The sequence below is a fragment of the Beta vulgaris genome, chromosome 7, assembly GCF_026745355.1.
Source record: "Beta vulgaris subsp. vulgaris cultivar EL10 chromosome 7, EL10.2, whole genome shotgun sequence".
Classification (NCBI taxonomy): domain Eukaryota; kingdom Viridiplantae; phylum Streptophyta; class Magnoliopsida; order Caryophyllales; family Amaranthaceae; genus Beta; species Beta vulgaris.
This window is the reverse complement of record NC_079208.1, coordinates 20,153,272-20,171,829: the sequence shown is the minus strand read 5'-3', so window position 1 is coordinate 20,171,829 and position 18,558 is coordinate 20,153,272. Positions and strand designations below refer to the sequence as shown.

Below are 18,558 nucleotides of genomic sequence, written 5' to 3'. Positions count from 1 at the left end.
CTTTTTTGCCATGCTTCTCTTCCCTCCGCATTATGGCATCATGCACTACACATGGCTACTTATCTTCTTGATGTTCTTCCCACCAAGATACTCGCCTATCACTCACCTCTTGAGATTCTTTTCCAAAAGGAACCTTCTTATTCTCACCTACGGGTTTTTCGGTGTTTGTGCTTTCCTCTTTATCCATTGACCACTATTCACAAACTCCAACCTCGCTCTACTCCGTGTGTATTTTTGGGATATCTGTCCAACCATAGGGGATACAAAATGTTATGATCTTTCCTCTAGAAAAATCATTATATGTCGGCATGTCATTTTTGATGAATTCAAATTTTCGTTTTCATCATTACACACGCCTCCTGCCCATTTATATGATTTTCTCAATTCCATGTCTCCTTTGGACTTGCCATCTCTTCCTTACTCACAAACTGAGCAGCCCAATCCCGTTTCCCAGCCCACCCCTCCCTCTCCGTCTGGGCCTCCTACTCCCCCTCGCTCTCTACTGGTTTATACCAGGCGCGGCCCTCAGGCCCCCACATCTTCTGCCAGTCCCCCTTTGTTAAGTACTGGACCTGGGGAGCGTGTGTGTGTTGGGCCAGGTTCCCCTCCATCATTTGAGTCCACGTTCTCTCAAACAACACCTCACCCCCTCCCTCGATTCATCCACCACACCAGATTCCTCCTCCCCCCCCCCCTTCTGACTCACGACCAGTGACACGTAGTCAACATGGAATTTAAAAAAATAAGAAAATTGTTTCTCTTAATTCCGTTGTTGCACGTTCTCCTATTCCTAAACACCCTGTGTCTGCTGTCCCTGACCCAAATTAGAAAATGGCTATGGATGATTAATTTAATGCTCTTATTAAAAATAAGACGTGGAAGTTGGTGCCCCGTCTGTCTGATACTAATATTATTCGGTCTATGTGGATTTTTGCTCATAAAGATAATGATGACGGTTCTTTTGAGAGGTATAAGGCTCGCCTTGTAGGTGATGGTATAACTCAACAGGTGGGCATCGATTGTGGTGAGACTTTTAGTCCTGTGGTCAAGCCAGTGACTATTCGTATAGTTCTTAGTCTGGCTTTGTCCAAAGGGTGGGATCCGCATCAACTGGATGTGAAAAATGTTTTCTTACATGGTCAACTAAATGCGACAGTTTATATGCATCAGCCTTTGGGCTACAGGGATCCTCAGTTTCCAAATCATGTATGTTTGCTCAAGAAATCATTGTATGGACTCAAACAGGCACTCAGGGCATGGTATCACCGGTTTGCTGACTTTGTTTCTCGAATTGGGTTCACTAATAGCAAGTCCGATAATTTCTTGTTCATTTATCGTAGAGGCACTGACATAGCTTATCTTCTACTTTACGTTGATGATATCATCTTGACTGCTTCCTGTACTGCCCTCCGGAAATCTCTTATGCCTCTGCTTGGCTCTGAGTTTGCCATGAAGGATTTAGGTCCTTTGCATTATTTCTTGGGTATTGTTGTTGCTCGTCATGCAGGTGGTATTTTCTTATCCCAGCGCAAGTACGCTGAGGAGATTATTGCGCGTGCGGGCATGTCTGCGTGTAAGCCATCTCCCACTCCAGTTGATACAAAACCGAAGTTCAGTACTCACTCTGCAGTTGCTAGTCCCGATCCTTTTCTTTCTTGGAGTCTTGCTGGTGCTTTGCAGTATTTGACTTTCACTCGCCCAGATATCTCATATGCAGTGCAACAAATTTGTTTATTCATGCACCAGCGGAGGAACATATGCATGCTCTGAAATGTGTCGTTCGCTATGTTAAGGGGACTCTGGATCATGGCCTTCATCTTTATCCATCCTCCATATCCACTCTTCTTTCATATACTGATGCTGATTGGGGTGGTTATCCAGATACGAGACACTTTACTTCTGGATATTGTGTGTTTTTGGGTGATAATTTACTCTCTTGTTCTTCCAAACGACAGGCTACTCTTTCTCGTTCGAGCGCCAAGTCAGAGTACACGGGGTGGCTAATGTAGTTTCGGAATCGTTTTAGCTACGGAACTTACTTCTTGAGCTTCATTATTGTCCTATCAAGAAGGCCACACTGGTGTATTGTGATAATGTCAATGCGATATATCTGTCTGGAAATCCCGTGCAACATCAACGTACCAAACATGTTGAAATGGATATTCACTTTGTTCCTGAAAAGGTAGCACGTGGTGAAGTTCGCGTGTTACATGTTCCCTCTGGGTATCAAATTGCAGATATTTATACTAAAGGTCTTCCGTTGATTCTCTTTGAAGATTTTAGGGACAGTCTCAGCGTTCGTCCTCCTCCCGTTTCGACTGCGGGGGTGTGTTAGATAATGTAAATCAATTAATTATGTTAATAGTTAATTTCCTTAGTTAGTTTCCTAAAATCATGGCTTGTAATCTGAGCCTATAATCCTAGTATATATACTTAGTTTGTAATTCATTATTATTCAAGGAATATAATTCTTTCAATTTACATTATCTAACATTGACATAACAAAATATTATGCAATATGCTTTAGTTAGAGACAAAAGCTCCCTAAACTTGTGACACCATCAGACAAGACTAACTATAATTTTTTACATAACAGCGATATATTGGTCCGAAAACACTAACATGTGTAGGATTTTTGATTGTAGGTATGAGTGTTGTTGAAGTAACATTCACAGGCTTTAGTAACTTCGCTGTATGGAAATATACCAAAACAGCAGCTGTAAACTCTCCATAATAATATCCCAAAACAAGCTATTATACTCATAGAACCTAGGAACTTTTCTTATTGGAAATAGACATAAGAGCTCTCTTGTTGTAAAAGAACAATCCATTAGATTATCTAACACCTTTCCCTCGTCAATGATTTTAGTCGTCACAACACATTTTCCATCCAACTTCTCTCCCAGCAGCCCCTAGTAGAAGCTTCTAAATGTATCATGAACATGTTAAGTTTCAATCACCCAAGTTACTTGTCCTTTCTAGATGGCAAGAACTTTATTATTGGTTCTTCCCTGTATAGCCTGATGAAAAAGCTAGGTGTTGTCATCGCCAAGTTTAATCCATTTCTCCTTAGCCTTCTACCTCCATAACCGTAGGTTGGTATCCGGAGCCCTTCTATACTCCCTGGCAGCTACTCTTTCAGCATCAGAATGAGCATGTTTCTTCAGGTGTTGATGAGGCAACTCTTGAGCAGCAAGCAGGTGATTCAGATTCTCTGTTGTCTGTGCTTGAACATCAAAGAAGCCTAATTGATCGAGTTTATTCAACTGCAACTTCAATCTTTTCAACTTTTGGAATACTTTATACATGAGGCATCTTATAATTAGACTCTACCACTCCTTCACGAAGAACTATGTGTTTGATGTCGTCGAGTCAAATCTCCATGAACTTAGGGGCTTCAACCCACCTGTTGAAGAATCTAAAAAGGTTTATCCCCACCACTATCGTGATAAACACTCACGTCACTCAGCATTCCACGATAATGACCAAAGTCTTGTTTAAGAAAGTAAATAACTTCAGCATTCACAAAGTTCTTGAACTAGCTGCTAGTACTAGTGTTGTATTAATTTTAGAAAAATTGTATGTTGACCTTCTTGCTTGTTAGACCATGCGAAGCTGATGTAGGTATGCCCATGGCAGCATATAGTTTGAAGTTTAATCACAAGGTTTTCATTGCCATGCATGGAGTACTCGAATCTTTGTTTTTAAGCTTCCATGGTTAGCACGGTTATGTAAGCTTTGTTTTTAATACAACAATGTCGAGTCACTAGAGTCCTTGTTAATTAGGAGCCTTTCATTTAGTATGTTTTGAGTTGTAATTTTATTTCCCTAAATGTACTACTAATAATCATTGTGAGTCTAAGTTAGTACAAGAGTCCTAGTATGCTTAGAAGTTATGTTTCCTTTGTTTATTTTCGGATTATTGTTGATGTTTGTTTTATTAAGTAAAAGAGTCATGTAATGGGCAGCGTGCGTGCTGAATATTATTACAAGTCATAGGATGTAATTCATGCCTCTATTACACGTAGAAGGGAGAGGGTAAACTAATCAGCACATAAGGAGTTAGTTCCTATTTCTAAGGCACCAACAAACTGGTTGTTGCACGTTCAAATGAGAGGGAGGTTATTCCTATTTCTTAGGCGCCTACTTGTCCCTTGCTTGTTGATTGCATCACTACATCAGTGTTGGTTATTGTCCACAAGCACATGTCCTAGAATCGTGCTTAAATCAAGGAGATGTGTTGCAGCTATTGAAGGACATAGGGAGCTAATAACGGCTAGTTTTAACCCCCTCTTCCCCACGTTTTATTAGTAGAGTTATGGATTGTTTAAGGGTTTGTTTTCCCCAGCTTATTTTCAATTCAGTTCAGTTCAATTCAGTTCAGTTCAGTTCAACTCTGTACAATACTTTTAATCTCACATATCACAATTCATTTCAGTTCAGTTCAACTCAATTCAGTTCAGTTTAGTTCAATTCAGTTCAATTTAGCTGTTTTACGCCGAAGAGAACAGGCCCTAATGGTAGTTAATTGAGGTAATTTATTTTATTTTCTTTTATGTTAAAAAAAAATCAGAAAATAGGACTTGAATTGTTGTATAAATACCGAAGAAATGAAATTGAAAAAGCAATGAGTTTTTTGCCCAACACAAAGTGGGTGAAATTGTGAGTTAGCTTTAATTCTTGGATTGAAATCAAGTGAGCTTGTCCTTTGCTTATTTAATTTTGGGTTAAATTGTGATCTTATGAAGGTCTAATTATTTAGAGTGGTGCAGCTGTATCTCTAAGTAGCTAGATTAAACGCCCAAGTTAGGAACCATTCAGTTCTTCCATAACTTGTTCTATCTTAAATTTGTGTAGTCCTTCTTGTATCAAAGATTATATAACATAAGCATCTTATTCAGCTCTTGATGTCCACCATCCCACACCTTTCTATACACTCCCTAAAGTCTCTTATTTCATGGGCTCTCACATGAGTCTCTATTCTCTTATCCATATTTATGACCACATTGAAGTATCCTATTACAACCTATGGATCATTTAACTTATATTGTTGTAACTCATTCCATAAAGTCATCCTGTCTCTTCTATGATTATACCCATATAAGAAAGAACATGCAAAAGAGGGACATTTACTACCCATAGGCTCACAACAGTCATGTGAGTGACTGTGACATTGAATGATCCTAGCTGCCAGACAACCATAATCCTACCCCTATCCACTACACAATTGTTAGTAGTAAATTACCAATCGAAAACAAAGATTGGTAAAGATTCCCCTTCTTATCAATCTTAACCTTATTTTTTAGGAGACTAAATAGCTTATGGTTGTGCGAAGAGATGAATCTGTTAACCTCACACTGCTTATTCCTCCTATTTAGTCCCCTGCCATTTCAAACTAAGATATAATCCATGGCCTTCAGTGGCTTTTAATGCCTGCATCTCTTCAATAATAGTTTCAACATCATAAAAGAAAGAAGTGGTAGTGGTTAAGTTCAAGACATCAAGCTGGTTCCCTATTGGAGTAATAACCATTGTATCTTCTTGAGCAAGTTCTTGTGAACATCTGTCATGCTGGTTATAACATGAACCTCCTATAAATCTCTCTCCTACTGTGGACTGTTCAGATTTGGACCACTCTCTACCCTTATAGTTTGTTGTTTCTCTTGCTCTGTTGATGTGAATCTTAGTCGAAAATTCACAGGGTCTGCTCTAGAATCTAAGTGACGTTTTTATGTTACTTTTGTGAAGGAAACCTGAAAAATAGTAGTGAAAACAAAGAGAATACTCTTAATTCTCGCAAAAATTAAAGGGTCTCTTTCTAATCGCAATTAAAAGATGAATACAACTCCCAATAACTATTGGTTTTGATTAGCAACTAAAATACGCAACGTTTTAGGAGGCTAGACATGTATTATTCATAGAGGATGGGCAAGAAAATCCTTACTACCCAAGCATCCACATGGTCGAATCACAAGAAAGAAATAATAGGAAAGTTTTCCCTTAAAACTAGCCTAGAATCTAGCATAAAATGAGGACATATAGAATTTAGGAAAGCTTAAGTAATCAGATTACAAGTTATTTTTCAGCCTTTTATGTAATTAAGCTACTTCAATGAACTAACAATAAAAACTAAATACATACTTTTGGTTACATGTAAAACATCACTTTAAGAGTAAAGTACAACCATACAATGACCTTAAGGAAGCAAATTACGATAGTTAAACTTGCATCACATCTTGAGAGTGCACATACCCCTTGCAAGTAGTGCACGCGATGGGTTTCCAAGCATAAGAAACATTAAAGGGGTTTTTGGTATGATAAATGAAAACGGAATGGAAAGGATTTAGATAAGGAGGGTTAATGAAAATAATAATTGTTACCTTTAATAGTTGTTTGGTATCCTTATGGAATTGAAACAATTGATAGGTTTATGATTGAGGAAGGAAACATGATTTGTTTTCACTAGTTTGATAAGGGTAACAAATGGGTGGATTGTGTTTCCCTTCAGAAACGGTATTTGTTACTTAACACTCATGACAAACATTTAGAAACGAAAACGCTTATTTGAATCCGTTTCCTACATCCAATTTTTCTATACGAAACACCCTCTAAGAAACCTTTTGTGTTTCCACGCACCTCTCCTTCTTCAATTCACTTCTGAACTGAACATGATCATGAACTGTTTGATCAATGTGTACCTCAACTACAACTTTGACAAGTGTTAATTTGTCTCTATTCAATGTGGCTTGGTCAACTTGGTCAACTTTCAAACATATACCAATAACTACAATAATCTTGCATAAATCCCCCACTAACCCAATAATACTTGAGTTACAATCCATGTAACTCCACACAAAATTAAATTTTCACAATACTCATTTTTGTCCAGTCAACATCAACTATTCGTGGTTGCATAATTAATGGTTTGCCATAAAAAAAAGTGAAAAGCCTCAGTAAGAATCTTATCTCTTGGTCCTCATTCACAAATCTGATTATGAAGACCACATCCCCAATTGGTGACATTTTTTTAGTTCCCTTTTCCCTCAAATCCTTCAAAGAAATCCTTCAGTATAAGGGTTGGTGGATTCACTCCTAACACATAACCCAAAATTCAATTTACAAAAAATGCTACCTCTTCTTGAATATCCCATTAATCTCTGAAATCACCTTATTATAAGAGTTATTCACCATACAATTCAAGTATACAACATAATTAATACTATTAGTACCTTCAAGATTATTGGATAACCCATTATTAGTTTCAATCTCATCTGCCCATAAAATCCTTTTATCAATATGCTTGACCCACTTTTAACTTCACTGTTAATCACATTCAATCAATCTCAAAACAATTGTTTTTCAGCAACTTGTTCTTCAATTCAATCAGTGAAGATTTACCAGATAAAATCTCACCTTATTGGTTGCTAGAAATAGAGTTTTACACTTTTGTATCTTCCTTCGCATTCACATCATCCATGGAATGTGTTCTTTTGACCTTTGACAATGACGAATCATTGGTATTTTCCTTCCCTTTTTTTATCCATATGAGCCACGAATGCAGTACAAATTCTAAAGAAGGGGAGGGGGGATTCGAACATGTGACCTATCTTAACCATTAGGCCAAAACATCATTGGTTTTTTCCCTTCCCTTTGCTTCTTGCCTTGAAATTCTTTGACCCACCAGGTCTGCCCATGACGCGCAGCTGAATTGGAAGACCACGAGAGACATAATTCACACAACTTTATAATACTTTGTCACACTTGACATTCTGCGAAAAGTCACAAAACTGGCACAAAGCTTTATACTCCCTTCGTTTTCATTTGTTTGTCTCATTAATTTGAAATTCAGGCTAACGAAAGGTGATAAGGCGTTTCTAACGTACTTAAGGGAGTTCTTTTGGTTCCTTATGATCCTTTTTCTCCAATTTCTTCCCGCTTTATCCTCCCTTTTCTTCTCAATTTCATTCACTCGATTATTCTTAATCATAGTGATATTTTGCAAGATTTTTAATCATTTTATACTGGATTTCTAGAACATTAGCTTTCACCCTATTTTTCCATGCTCTTAATATAGGTTGGACTACCTAAGGCAACTACGAGCTACATATTCGTCAATGAAAATAATGAAATAGAGCCTAACTTTAGAAATAGTGCGATATCGCACCATACCCCATGCCCGCTCGCACAAAGGAAGACATATCACAGTAAAATCTTGTAATATGAACTACAAATAGACATATCTTCCGAACCACAAATTGGATGAAGGTAATTCTAGTTGGAGGTGAAAGCTCGCTTCAATAGGTTTCCAACGACTAGTCATAAGCTTGTTTTGGATCGAAAAGAAAGGAGTTATGTGCATCTTAGGTGCGCCGCACCACTTCGTGGACAACAAATCTCACAGTCATAAAACATTATGCGCCTGCACTTGTTTACGAAGTGTGCCCGCACCTATTTTTGTGGTGTACCTGCACCTATCAAGTTCCGAAAATAATTTTTGTAAGTCCCGGTGCCAATTAAAACCTTACTTAGACTTATTTTCGAACGATGCTTTATTGTAGTTTTCGAGAGTTTATTAGGTATAGAGAGAAAAACACATTGCTTTGTCTTACATTTCAGATTTCTAGATTAAGTATTGTGGATTTCTAGATCTCCAAGGTACTTTAAATAATTTATTTTACCAGTTTTCAGTTTTTATTCATTCTTCTAATTGTTATTCTCTTTTATCCAATAATTATAGATCTTATAGCTTACAGATTCATAATTACTTATTGTTATTCTTATAATCATCCATTAATCATGTTTACCGCTAGTTTAGTCTACGGTTCCAGATTTTTATGCCCAATTTCCATGATTAGGGAGTAATCTCATGTCTAGAATTTGGGTGGAAGTATGATTACGACTTTCTTTGGTTGTTAATATAATTATGGTGACTTAATGATGATTATGCATTGATCTTGGTGTTTTGAGGCCTTAGGATAGATATTGATCACATATTTGCTTTGGTATTTTGGTTATAAACATCCTTAATTGAACTTTGAACCCAATTCTCATCCCTATGCATCAACTTAATTTCTAGGCAAAGATATTGGGTAGAAATTAACGTGATCCTTCTATTAGGGATGTTCAATGGTTTTTTGATCTCTTCATCAATTAACTAAAGATCGTTTGAGAGATGATTTAGTTAATTGATTAATCGATTAATCTTCATGATCATTTGGGAGAGGACTTGAGTTTTGTCGCTTTTGAATCCGCAATTACATTAATATTCATTCTTCCCATTTAGTTCATACTATTAGCCTTGACCCTATTATTTTTCTTATCGATATTTTACACTCATATATTATTTGCTAGTTTTTTTATCTTAGTTAACTCGTAGTTGGTACAAAGTCTATTTCGAAACCCCAAATATTCTTCAATTAGGCAATTTGAACTTGTTAGACTTTTGATTAATCCATCTTTTCCTATGGGGTTGACCCTTGACTTTCCTTTACTATATTTTCGGTCATTGCTTATGTAGGAGTTAGATATTTAGTTTGCAAAGTGGTTTTCGGTGCCTTAACGATACGGTAAAAACCTCTTATCAAAAGAACAAATTATCAAAATAAAACATGTAAATAATTTTTAGTAACCTGACTTAGCTAAGTTCGAGTACAAAACTTATCTATGTATTATTCATGTCCTTAGAAGTCCAAAAAAAAAAGTTCTTATAAGATCCTTAGAGCACTCTCTTTGATCCTAAACTTTAAAGTTTTGAGTTTTCATCTTTCGGATTTGGATGAGCTTGAGCGAGTTCATTATGTAAGTGTGTAAGTGATGCATGCATGGATGATGACTCCACCAAATTATCTTTATTTGCTATCTTAGGTTGTTGCATGGTTTTACTTTACACTTAAAATGAAGGTTGCACATGTAACTAAAAATATGTCTTTTATTGTTATTATTCGTTAGGATAGTTACTCAAAGTACTTGAGTTATTTTTATTTAAGTTTTGTTGTAATAAGGTCCGAAAATTCTAGCTCATTACGGTTCATGCAAGTCTTAGTTATCATGAGTTGTAGTTTAGGAAAGTATCCTTAAAACATGAGGTGCGTGAGGCGTGCAAGGGTTTGTCCTTACTGCCGTGTGGTTTATTGTATTTAAGGAAAGTTCTGCACATCTTTTTCTTAAGCTTATGTTTCCTTAAAATCTAGCTAGATTATAGGCTTGAATTAAGGGGAAACTTTCCTTATTTACTTCTATGTGGGCATGTCATGTATGAGCTTGGAGATCAAGGTTTCCTTGCTTCTTCTATTATGAATATGGCACGCCTAGTCCTTGGTGACTAGAGTTGATGTTTGAGTTTGACCTATTTCTTGTTAATGAGCGTTTTTAGAGTGAATACAATCCCTAGTCGTTATTAATCCTTGGTGAAGAACTAATAGCTTCGTATCCTTTGTTACCTACTTGGTTGGTTACTAATCAACTCATTACGTGCTTAAAAACTCATTGAATTCGCACTATAACATCATTAATAGTAAAAGAAACTATTTTTCATTCAAGAAACTAAAGAAGAGCCTTCAAAATCTTATCAAATTGGTGTGGTAGCTGGGATAGAAAAGGGATAAAGGAGAGATTAAAGGCTATAAACCCTAACCCATGCTGGAAAACATTGATCATGTCACAGCCCTAGCAAAACAACTTGCAGGCCTTATGGAGATGCAAGCCAATGTTCAAGCAAGCATGCTTCAAATACAACATTATATGCATGAGATGAAGAGTACTCAGCCTGATAGATCTAACAATAGTGTGAACAACCAAAAGAGAGAAGAAGATTTGAAGCTCTCGAACCTACCATTCTTTGTTGGTGATGATGATGCTGAAACTTATTTGGACTGGGAAAGTTTGTGTTTCTCGTATGCACGCTTAAGCTTACTATGTCTGCTTCTCTTTGGTTTGATTCCTTTCAATCTAAGCGTGAATATGAAGGTAAAGGACCCATTCATACTTTGAATGAATTGAAAACTAAGATGAAGAAAAAAAAATTCCAAGAACACATAAGCAAGATTTACTTCTAAAATTGAACTCTTTAACTCAAGGATCTTTGAGTGTTGAAAAGTTCATTAAAGAATTTAAGAAACTTTATATTGCTTATGATTGTTGAGATCAAGAGGAACAAAAGATTGCTAAACTAGTGCTTGGCTTTAACAAAAACTTGAGCAACTATGTTGAACTTTGACTCTTAACAATTTTTGAAGAAGTTTGTTATGTGTTTAAATCTATAAAATCCAGAACTAAAACTTCTAGTTCATCTACGGAAAGCGATCGTTTGAAAACCACTACACAAGAAGTCGTGGATGCATTGAGAGGTAGAGGTGGCAATGGGTCGGGCCTGTTCACGGGCTCGGCCCGCGGGCTTGAGTAAATGGCGGGCCGTGCTGGGCCGAGCTTGAAAGTTTAAAAAATTGTCCATGCCCGGCCCAGGCCCACGGGCCCTTGGGCCGGGCTCGTGCTTTTAGCAGGATCTACAGATACTTCTTTTTTTTGTATTTTTGACAGTTTTAGGGCAAAAAACAAAGAAAAGGAGCGTTCGGCCCACGGGCCGGCCCACGTGGGATCTTGCCGGTGCGGGCCGGAAATAAAATTTCTTGACCATGACAGACACGCGGCCCACGTAGCGGACAACAGACCGGGCCGGGCCTCGAACGGGCTCGTGCCAGGCTGGGCCCAAATCGTGTCGGGCCGGGCCGGCCCGCGTGCCGGCCTGGCCCATGCCCACCTCTATTGAGAGGTGATATAGTTGTTGGTGGGTCTAAGGAGAATCCTATTATGATGTGTTTAAGTGCCAAGGTTTAGGGCATGTTGCTCGAAATTGTCCAACTCGTGTTATGGTGACAAGAGATGGTTATTATAGCTTTTTGTTACATGATAAGAATGATGTAGGAGAGGAAGAACAAGAACTGGCGCAACAAAACAAGTGCTTGTTATGACAAGTGCAGAACTTTCGAGTAACCAATCTAAGTGTAGTCCGGAGAGTGCAAATTCAGTGTTAGTATTAAGAAGATCTTTGCTTCCAGAACCACATGAAGAACAAGAAGATGTTCACAAAAGCTACCTCTTTCACTCCAATGGCATGATGAAAATTCATGTTTGCTCTTTTATTATTGATAGTGTTTCATGTACTAATGCTTGCTCTTTAGCTATGGTGGATACATTACTTCAGAAATACGCCTTGGTTAACTTCAAGGTTGGTAATTGTCGTGATGCACTTCCTATGACAACTTGCTCTTATTATTGCTTGGTAGACCATGGCAAAGTTATAGGCATGTGTCTTCACAATGGAAATAAAATGAGTATTCAGTTTTGGTGGGAACTAGGCATTTATTGTTAGAACATTTGCTCCCTAAACGTAATTTATCATAACAAGCTAAGGAGTTAGAGAAAAAAAAGGTGATCATGTGTGCCTAAGCTCTTGCTATCATGAGGTATTACAAACGGCTACTACAAAAAGGGAGAGACGAGATCAAGTGCTACAAATGAGGAAGGGAACCACATTTGATGTTGGTGACAAGGTGTGGCTCTTACTTTCATCGCAAAAGCTTCATGTTAGTCATAAACATGGTGAGCTACTTGATGAAGGATAGAAAAACATGATTTAGCTACATAAAGGAGCAAATTGAAGCTTCTTCAAGAAGCAGACAACGTCCAAGCCGCCACCGCCACGAGGTCGCAAGGATCGATCCGAGCTGAGTAATAGATCCTAGTGGAATCCTTATATCATGGAGAGACCACTAGCAAACTAAATACCATAGCAAAGAGGAAATAAAAAAGAAATAAAATAAAAACTAGATCTAGCTTCACAAGGAAGTTGTACATACAAGCTTCTCAAATTAGCTAACTTTAAGAGGATAGCCAAATAAGATTTATTCTCAAACGGATCAAACAAAATCTTCTTAAAGAAGCATGTAGGTGGGTGTATGTTATTTGGTTAAATATCAGAAGCCAAACCAAATCAAATCGAATTAATAATTTTAATTTGGTTCTTTATAAAATTTGTTTGGTTTGGATTGGAATTTTTTTCTATTTAAGGTTTGCTTTTGCTATTATTTTGAAAAAACGGATAAAAAAAATCGAAGTTTACCATCTGATATGGGCCTTTGATGCTTTTAGAAGTTATGAGGCTCATTTTCTTACAAACTTTTTTTCTAACTCCTATAAACCCTAAGGACACTAATTCTCCTAAAAGACCCTAAGGATACTTCCACATCCGTTTGTTTCTCCGTATATGTATCTCTCAGTCGTTTCGCTCTCTCATTTCTCCTTCTCCTCAATTCCTCCCTCTCCTTGGTTTCCTTCTCATCTACTTCCTTCTCTTCTCTAGTTATCTATCTCCTCTATTTCTCTCTCTTGTGGTGGCGCTCCGGCCATTTCTCACTAAAGATTAAAGAATATATTTCCTCTTAATGGTGGAATGCTCCATTTCTCACGAATGATCAAAGAAGAAGTCCATTGCTTAGTGGATATTCATTATTTTCATTGTTTGATTATCGAAGAAGATCTCCTCCATATCATTTTTTTAGTTATATGGATGTTATATTATTTGGTTATTATGTTCAATTATTTTCGTTATTTTCAACGTTATAAATGTACAATTTTTTGTTATTTATAAATATCAAGAATTAATAACAATTATTATAATGTTACGATTTTTTTTTTCTTTATAAGAATTTACAATTATCATAGATACAGTTACGATTGTTATTCACTGTTATGTAATTTCACCTTGATTTAGATTTTGGAACAAAAAAATCGATTTGGTTTCGATCGGTTCGGGTTTGCTTTCTACTATTCATTCTGGCTTGGTTTAGTTTGGGATGAATTTCGGTTTAGATTTTGACTAACTTGAAATATTAAAATAGAATTTGTTTCGATTTTGTTTTATCCCAAACCAAAAAAAAGCGAACTTATACTCCTAAAAATAGGAAACATCTAAGCAATCACCACCACATGGCGACAGGGATTAGGGACGACAATGGCGAAAAATCGTTGTTAGTGCTGCGTCATGGAGGCGGTTAGTCACAAATTTAATTCTTTCGTATAATTTATTGAAAGGGTGTTCATGTATGTAACCAATGAAACTAACTTTGATTCATATTCACAATTCATTCATACATACATACACACACACACACACACACACACACACACACACACACACACACACACACACACACATCAGGTAGTCCTACGGTTTGATGTAATTCCCAAAGTACCCCTCACATTTGGGTAATTCTCCAGATACCCTTGAGGTTTGTGTTTGGGCCTAAAATACCCTTATTATGGATGAAACCCTGACGTCGTTAGATTTTCCCTTCTCTTTCTCCAATTTTCTCTCTCTCCAATTTTCTCTCTATACTTCCACCATCCTCCATTGATTAACCTCCAAGCTTTCTCTCTCCTCCCACCAAACTCCATTGATGAACATCCAATCTTTATCTCTCCTTCCACCATCCCCCATTTGTGACATTCTAAACCTTAGAATTTTCTCTCTCTCCTCCCACCATCCTCCATTGTTATTTTTCTTGAATTTTCGAGTAGTTTGTTAAATTAACAAAATAAAATCATATTTATTTTGTTAAATTATTTCAAAAATTTTGCTCAAACTTTTTGGATTTTTTAAAACTTAATTAATCCCCTTAATCTACAAACAATTCAAGAAAGAAGAAGGAGGAAGCAAGCAGGGCGAAGTTATAGACAATGCTCCGGGGATGTTGTTGTTTAGGCAGTGCACCGACAAGGGTGCGCACGTGGTGCGGTGGGTTTCCGACAGTGTTTGTGGCACAACGTCAAAGAAGAAGAGGAGATGAGTGGTGAAGAAGATGGAAGGAAATATGAAGAAGATGAAGGAGAGGGGAGAGAAAAAAAATTAACGGTGTTAACCTGCCGTCATTAGTAAGGGTATTTTAGACCAAAAGACAAACCGCAGGGGTATTTGAGGAATTCTCCAAATATGAGGGGTAATTTGGAAGTTTGCTAAACCTCAGGGGTACCTAAGGTAATATGAACACGTGAAAACCACTCAGATAAAATGTGCAAAAAGTTTTAAAACATGAGCAAAACGATAAAATGAGAAAAAATTTCTTTAAATCAACAAAAAACATGAAATGAGCAAAAATTTGTAAAATGAGCAAAAAAACATAAAATGAGCATAAGTTTGTATAATGAGCAAGAACTTCATGAAATGAGCGAGTGTTTGCTAAAATCAGCTGAAGTTTCTAAAAATGAGCAAAAACATAAAATGAGCAAAAAATATATAGTGAGCAAAAATCTGCAAAATGAGCAAAAAAAGTCGATTCCTAACTCTATATACATATTGATGGAAAATGTTAATGACTATTTCATTTGGTAAATAGAGTGAACTCCATCCTAGTTTTGTGAGCTCTTTTCGTTTTTCATCTATTTTCGTGGATCATATCTTCATTTCATACGATTTATGGATCTAATAGGTGTAATACTTTTAAATTTTTTTACTTGCAATATACAATGCTTGTAATTGCATTTGGTGTAGGTTGTTTGAGCTTGATGTTATTTTTTACGATTTGGTTTGGAATATAATGGTTGCATTTGGTGTAGATTGTTTGACTTTGATGTAAACTCTCAATATATATTGCACAAAGTCTAACATTTCAGTCCAATAATTAGAAAGGCAAACGTAAAAATGGAAAACAAGTCTATTTATAGGCAAAAATGTTCAAATTTATTGCACACCAAACTATTTGGTTTTTAGAAAATAACAAAATTTATATTATAGAGAGGAGAGAGTGGGCACAAAAAGGGTGACCGAAAAGATATAAGAGAGAAAGAAAATTGAGAAAGAAGATCATAAGTCATGCACATAACTGCAATTGCATTGGAAGATCTCGTAAAAGTTAAAATTTCCATGTTCTATTTTATGTTTATTGTTTGGATTTTTGTATATTATTTTTAATACGTTATTTAAATTTCTCATGATTTATAGAAAAGTTTGAGTTCAAAACACAACCCTACTTGTAATTGCTGTAGGTTAGTTTAATATGTTACTATAGAAAATATTTTTTCTATACATCATAATTTTTTAGGAAAAACTCTTATGCATCGTCTAATTTTAACATGAATAGGATTTGTAGAATAGTTGGAGTTCAAAACAAATCACTAATTCTTAATCAGTAGCCTAGTAGATTACTTGGATACATTAGTAAATATTTATTCTCATATTGTACTCTAATATAAAGTTGGAAAATATTATAAATGTATCTTGTATATAACTTTGAATATTCTAATTTAATTCAATTCAAACATGAAAAAGGTTTTGCAGAAAATCCCTAATTCTAATTGCAGTAGATTACTTTAGTACGTTTATTTCTTCTGATATGTTACTCTAATATAAAATTTTAAATATAACATAAATGCATCTTTTTTAAAGTCTTTTTTAAATACTTTTCATTGGTACAAAAATTATATTAAAAGTTATAATCAATATATTGTACTTAAGTTTTTCAATATACACCACATCTATCTACTCTTATCATAAACTCTATTCATGTATTTTTATTAATTTAGAACTCCATTTATTTTAAAAGATATGACATGGCGCTTAATAAGTGCGATAAATGGCGTCCAATAACAAACCCAAATGTTGCGACCTCATGAGTTGGCTTTTCAACTTTGTACTAGGGGGAAGGACAAAAACATTTAAGAAATTTGCGGCTGATCATGCTTTTGCTTGATTTTTCTGAGTTTTCGGCAACCACTTTTTTACTTCCTTTTGCAGTGTGAAGGAACGGTTCAGAATATCTTCTAAAGTATGAAATAGTGTAGATCATATCTACCCATGTAGCACCTTATGACTAATATCCGCTCTAATTGGTTCGGATCAAAGAAAAAAAAACAATGAGTCTAAAACTAAATATTTTAAGCTCAATCCTTTTTCTAACTCGTTTTATTAATAGATTTTCAAAAACCTTTTCTTATAAATAATCTTACTAATACCACTTTCTAAAATGTTTTAAATAGAATTGTAAAAACCCATGTTCATAAACCTTTTTAAAAACAGTTTTGTGAAAGCCCGATTTCTAAATCCTCATCTCTAACCTAATTTGATTAATAAAGTTAATTAATTATCTTAATCAATTTTATTAATTATCTAAAATATTTTCAAAACAATAATTTTACAAATAAATCCATCTTTATCTAAAGCATTTCCATAATATTTATCTTTGTTAAAATCTTTTCTAAAATATTTGCAATAAATAACCTTTTTATAAACCTGATTATTTTCGGTTACCTATTACTTTCCTAACTACCTCACACTATATATATATATTCTTATCAGCTTGTGGCACCCTCTACTTCAAAGATTTGGCGACACAACGAATTCTCACGACCATCTAATTAATTCTCTTGAACAATTCCCTCACTCACTAATCTATCTTCACTGCTTAATCATCAATCATCATCACTCCACTTCCTTCTCCTATTAATTTCACGTATAGCCTTCGATGATGTGTGCAAACTAGCATTGAAGTTCGAAAGTTAAGGTAAAGAGAAACAAAAACCTAACTTTGATGGAGGTATCAAGGCTGGTTCGAAGAGTTCTTACAAAGGGAATTCCTTCTAAAGCACTTGCAAAACCACTTCTTCCACGTTTGGAGGAGGGAGAAAAGATTTGAGTTCTCAAACTAAGGACGACACGAAGGGATAAAAACAGAAGATGTAGAAGGAGTTGCTTTAAGTGTCAAGGTAAGGGACATATTGAAAGTGAATGTCCAACTGTGAGAGCTCTTACATTAAGACAATATGAGGAGATGCTGGTGAAAAAGGAGTTGTATGAGTTTATTCCTGAAGATATGAATGAAGAGGAGGAGGAAGAAGATGCTTTTCCTGAGGATGAGGGTAGGATGCTTGGCATGATAGGGAGAACTTTACACATTGATAGTGCTCTTAAAGTGGAAGAAATGGAGAACCTTGTCTACACGAGGTGCAAGATTGACGATCATACGTGCAATGCCATAGTGGATAGTGGAGAATGCACCAATGTAGCTTTTTCGAACATGTTATGTGTACTGAAACTTTCTATTAGAGATCAACATAGACCCTACAAACTAAATTGGCTCGATGATAATGCTAGAATTAGGGTTAAGAAGCAAGCACTTGTAGCTTTCTTAGTTGGGAGTTATGTGGATGAGCAATGGTGTGATGTATTACCTATGAGAGTGTGTCATTTGCTATTGGGGAGGCCATAACAGTTTGATAGGATGGTTAGCCATGAGGGAGATACTAATGTTATACGGTGACGAGCCATATTAAGAAGGTTAAGTTACATCCTTTACCTCAACAAATCACACTTAAGAAACAAGAGGATTCTAAGAGTACTATGTTCTTGACTGCAAAGGAGATGGAGAAGGAGATTGAGTAGATTATGCTTTATTCATTCGTCATTCAGAAACCTTAGTCTTAAAACCCACATACACCTTTACAAGAACTTATGGAGGAATTTGGGGGTGTTTTCCTGATGAACTACCCTAAGGTTTACCTCTAATGAGG

At 36.0% G+C, this 18,558-nt stretch overlaps 1 protein-coding gene across 2 annotated transcripts in view; it reads right to left on the bottom strand.

Moving 5' to 3' along the window:
* The window catches only part of LOC104899261 (sugar transporter ERD6-like 16), a 75,713-nt gene that overhangs the window by 7,707 nt on the left and 49,448 nt on the right, over nt 1–18,558 (bottom strand). The window contains exon 17 of one of the 2 annotated variants that reach the window (XM_010686422.4): nt 794–3,406. The exons of the other annotated variant lie outside the window; for it this stretch is intronic. Within the exon in view, the coding sequence (XP_010684724.1) occupies nt 3,398–3,406 (9 nt within the window). The 3' untranslated portion in view covers nt 794–3,397. Of the gene's footprint in view, nt 1–793; nt 3,407–18,558 lie in introns of those variants that run through there. 2 annotated transcript variants of the gene reach the window in all.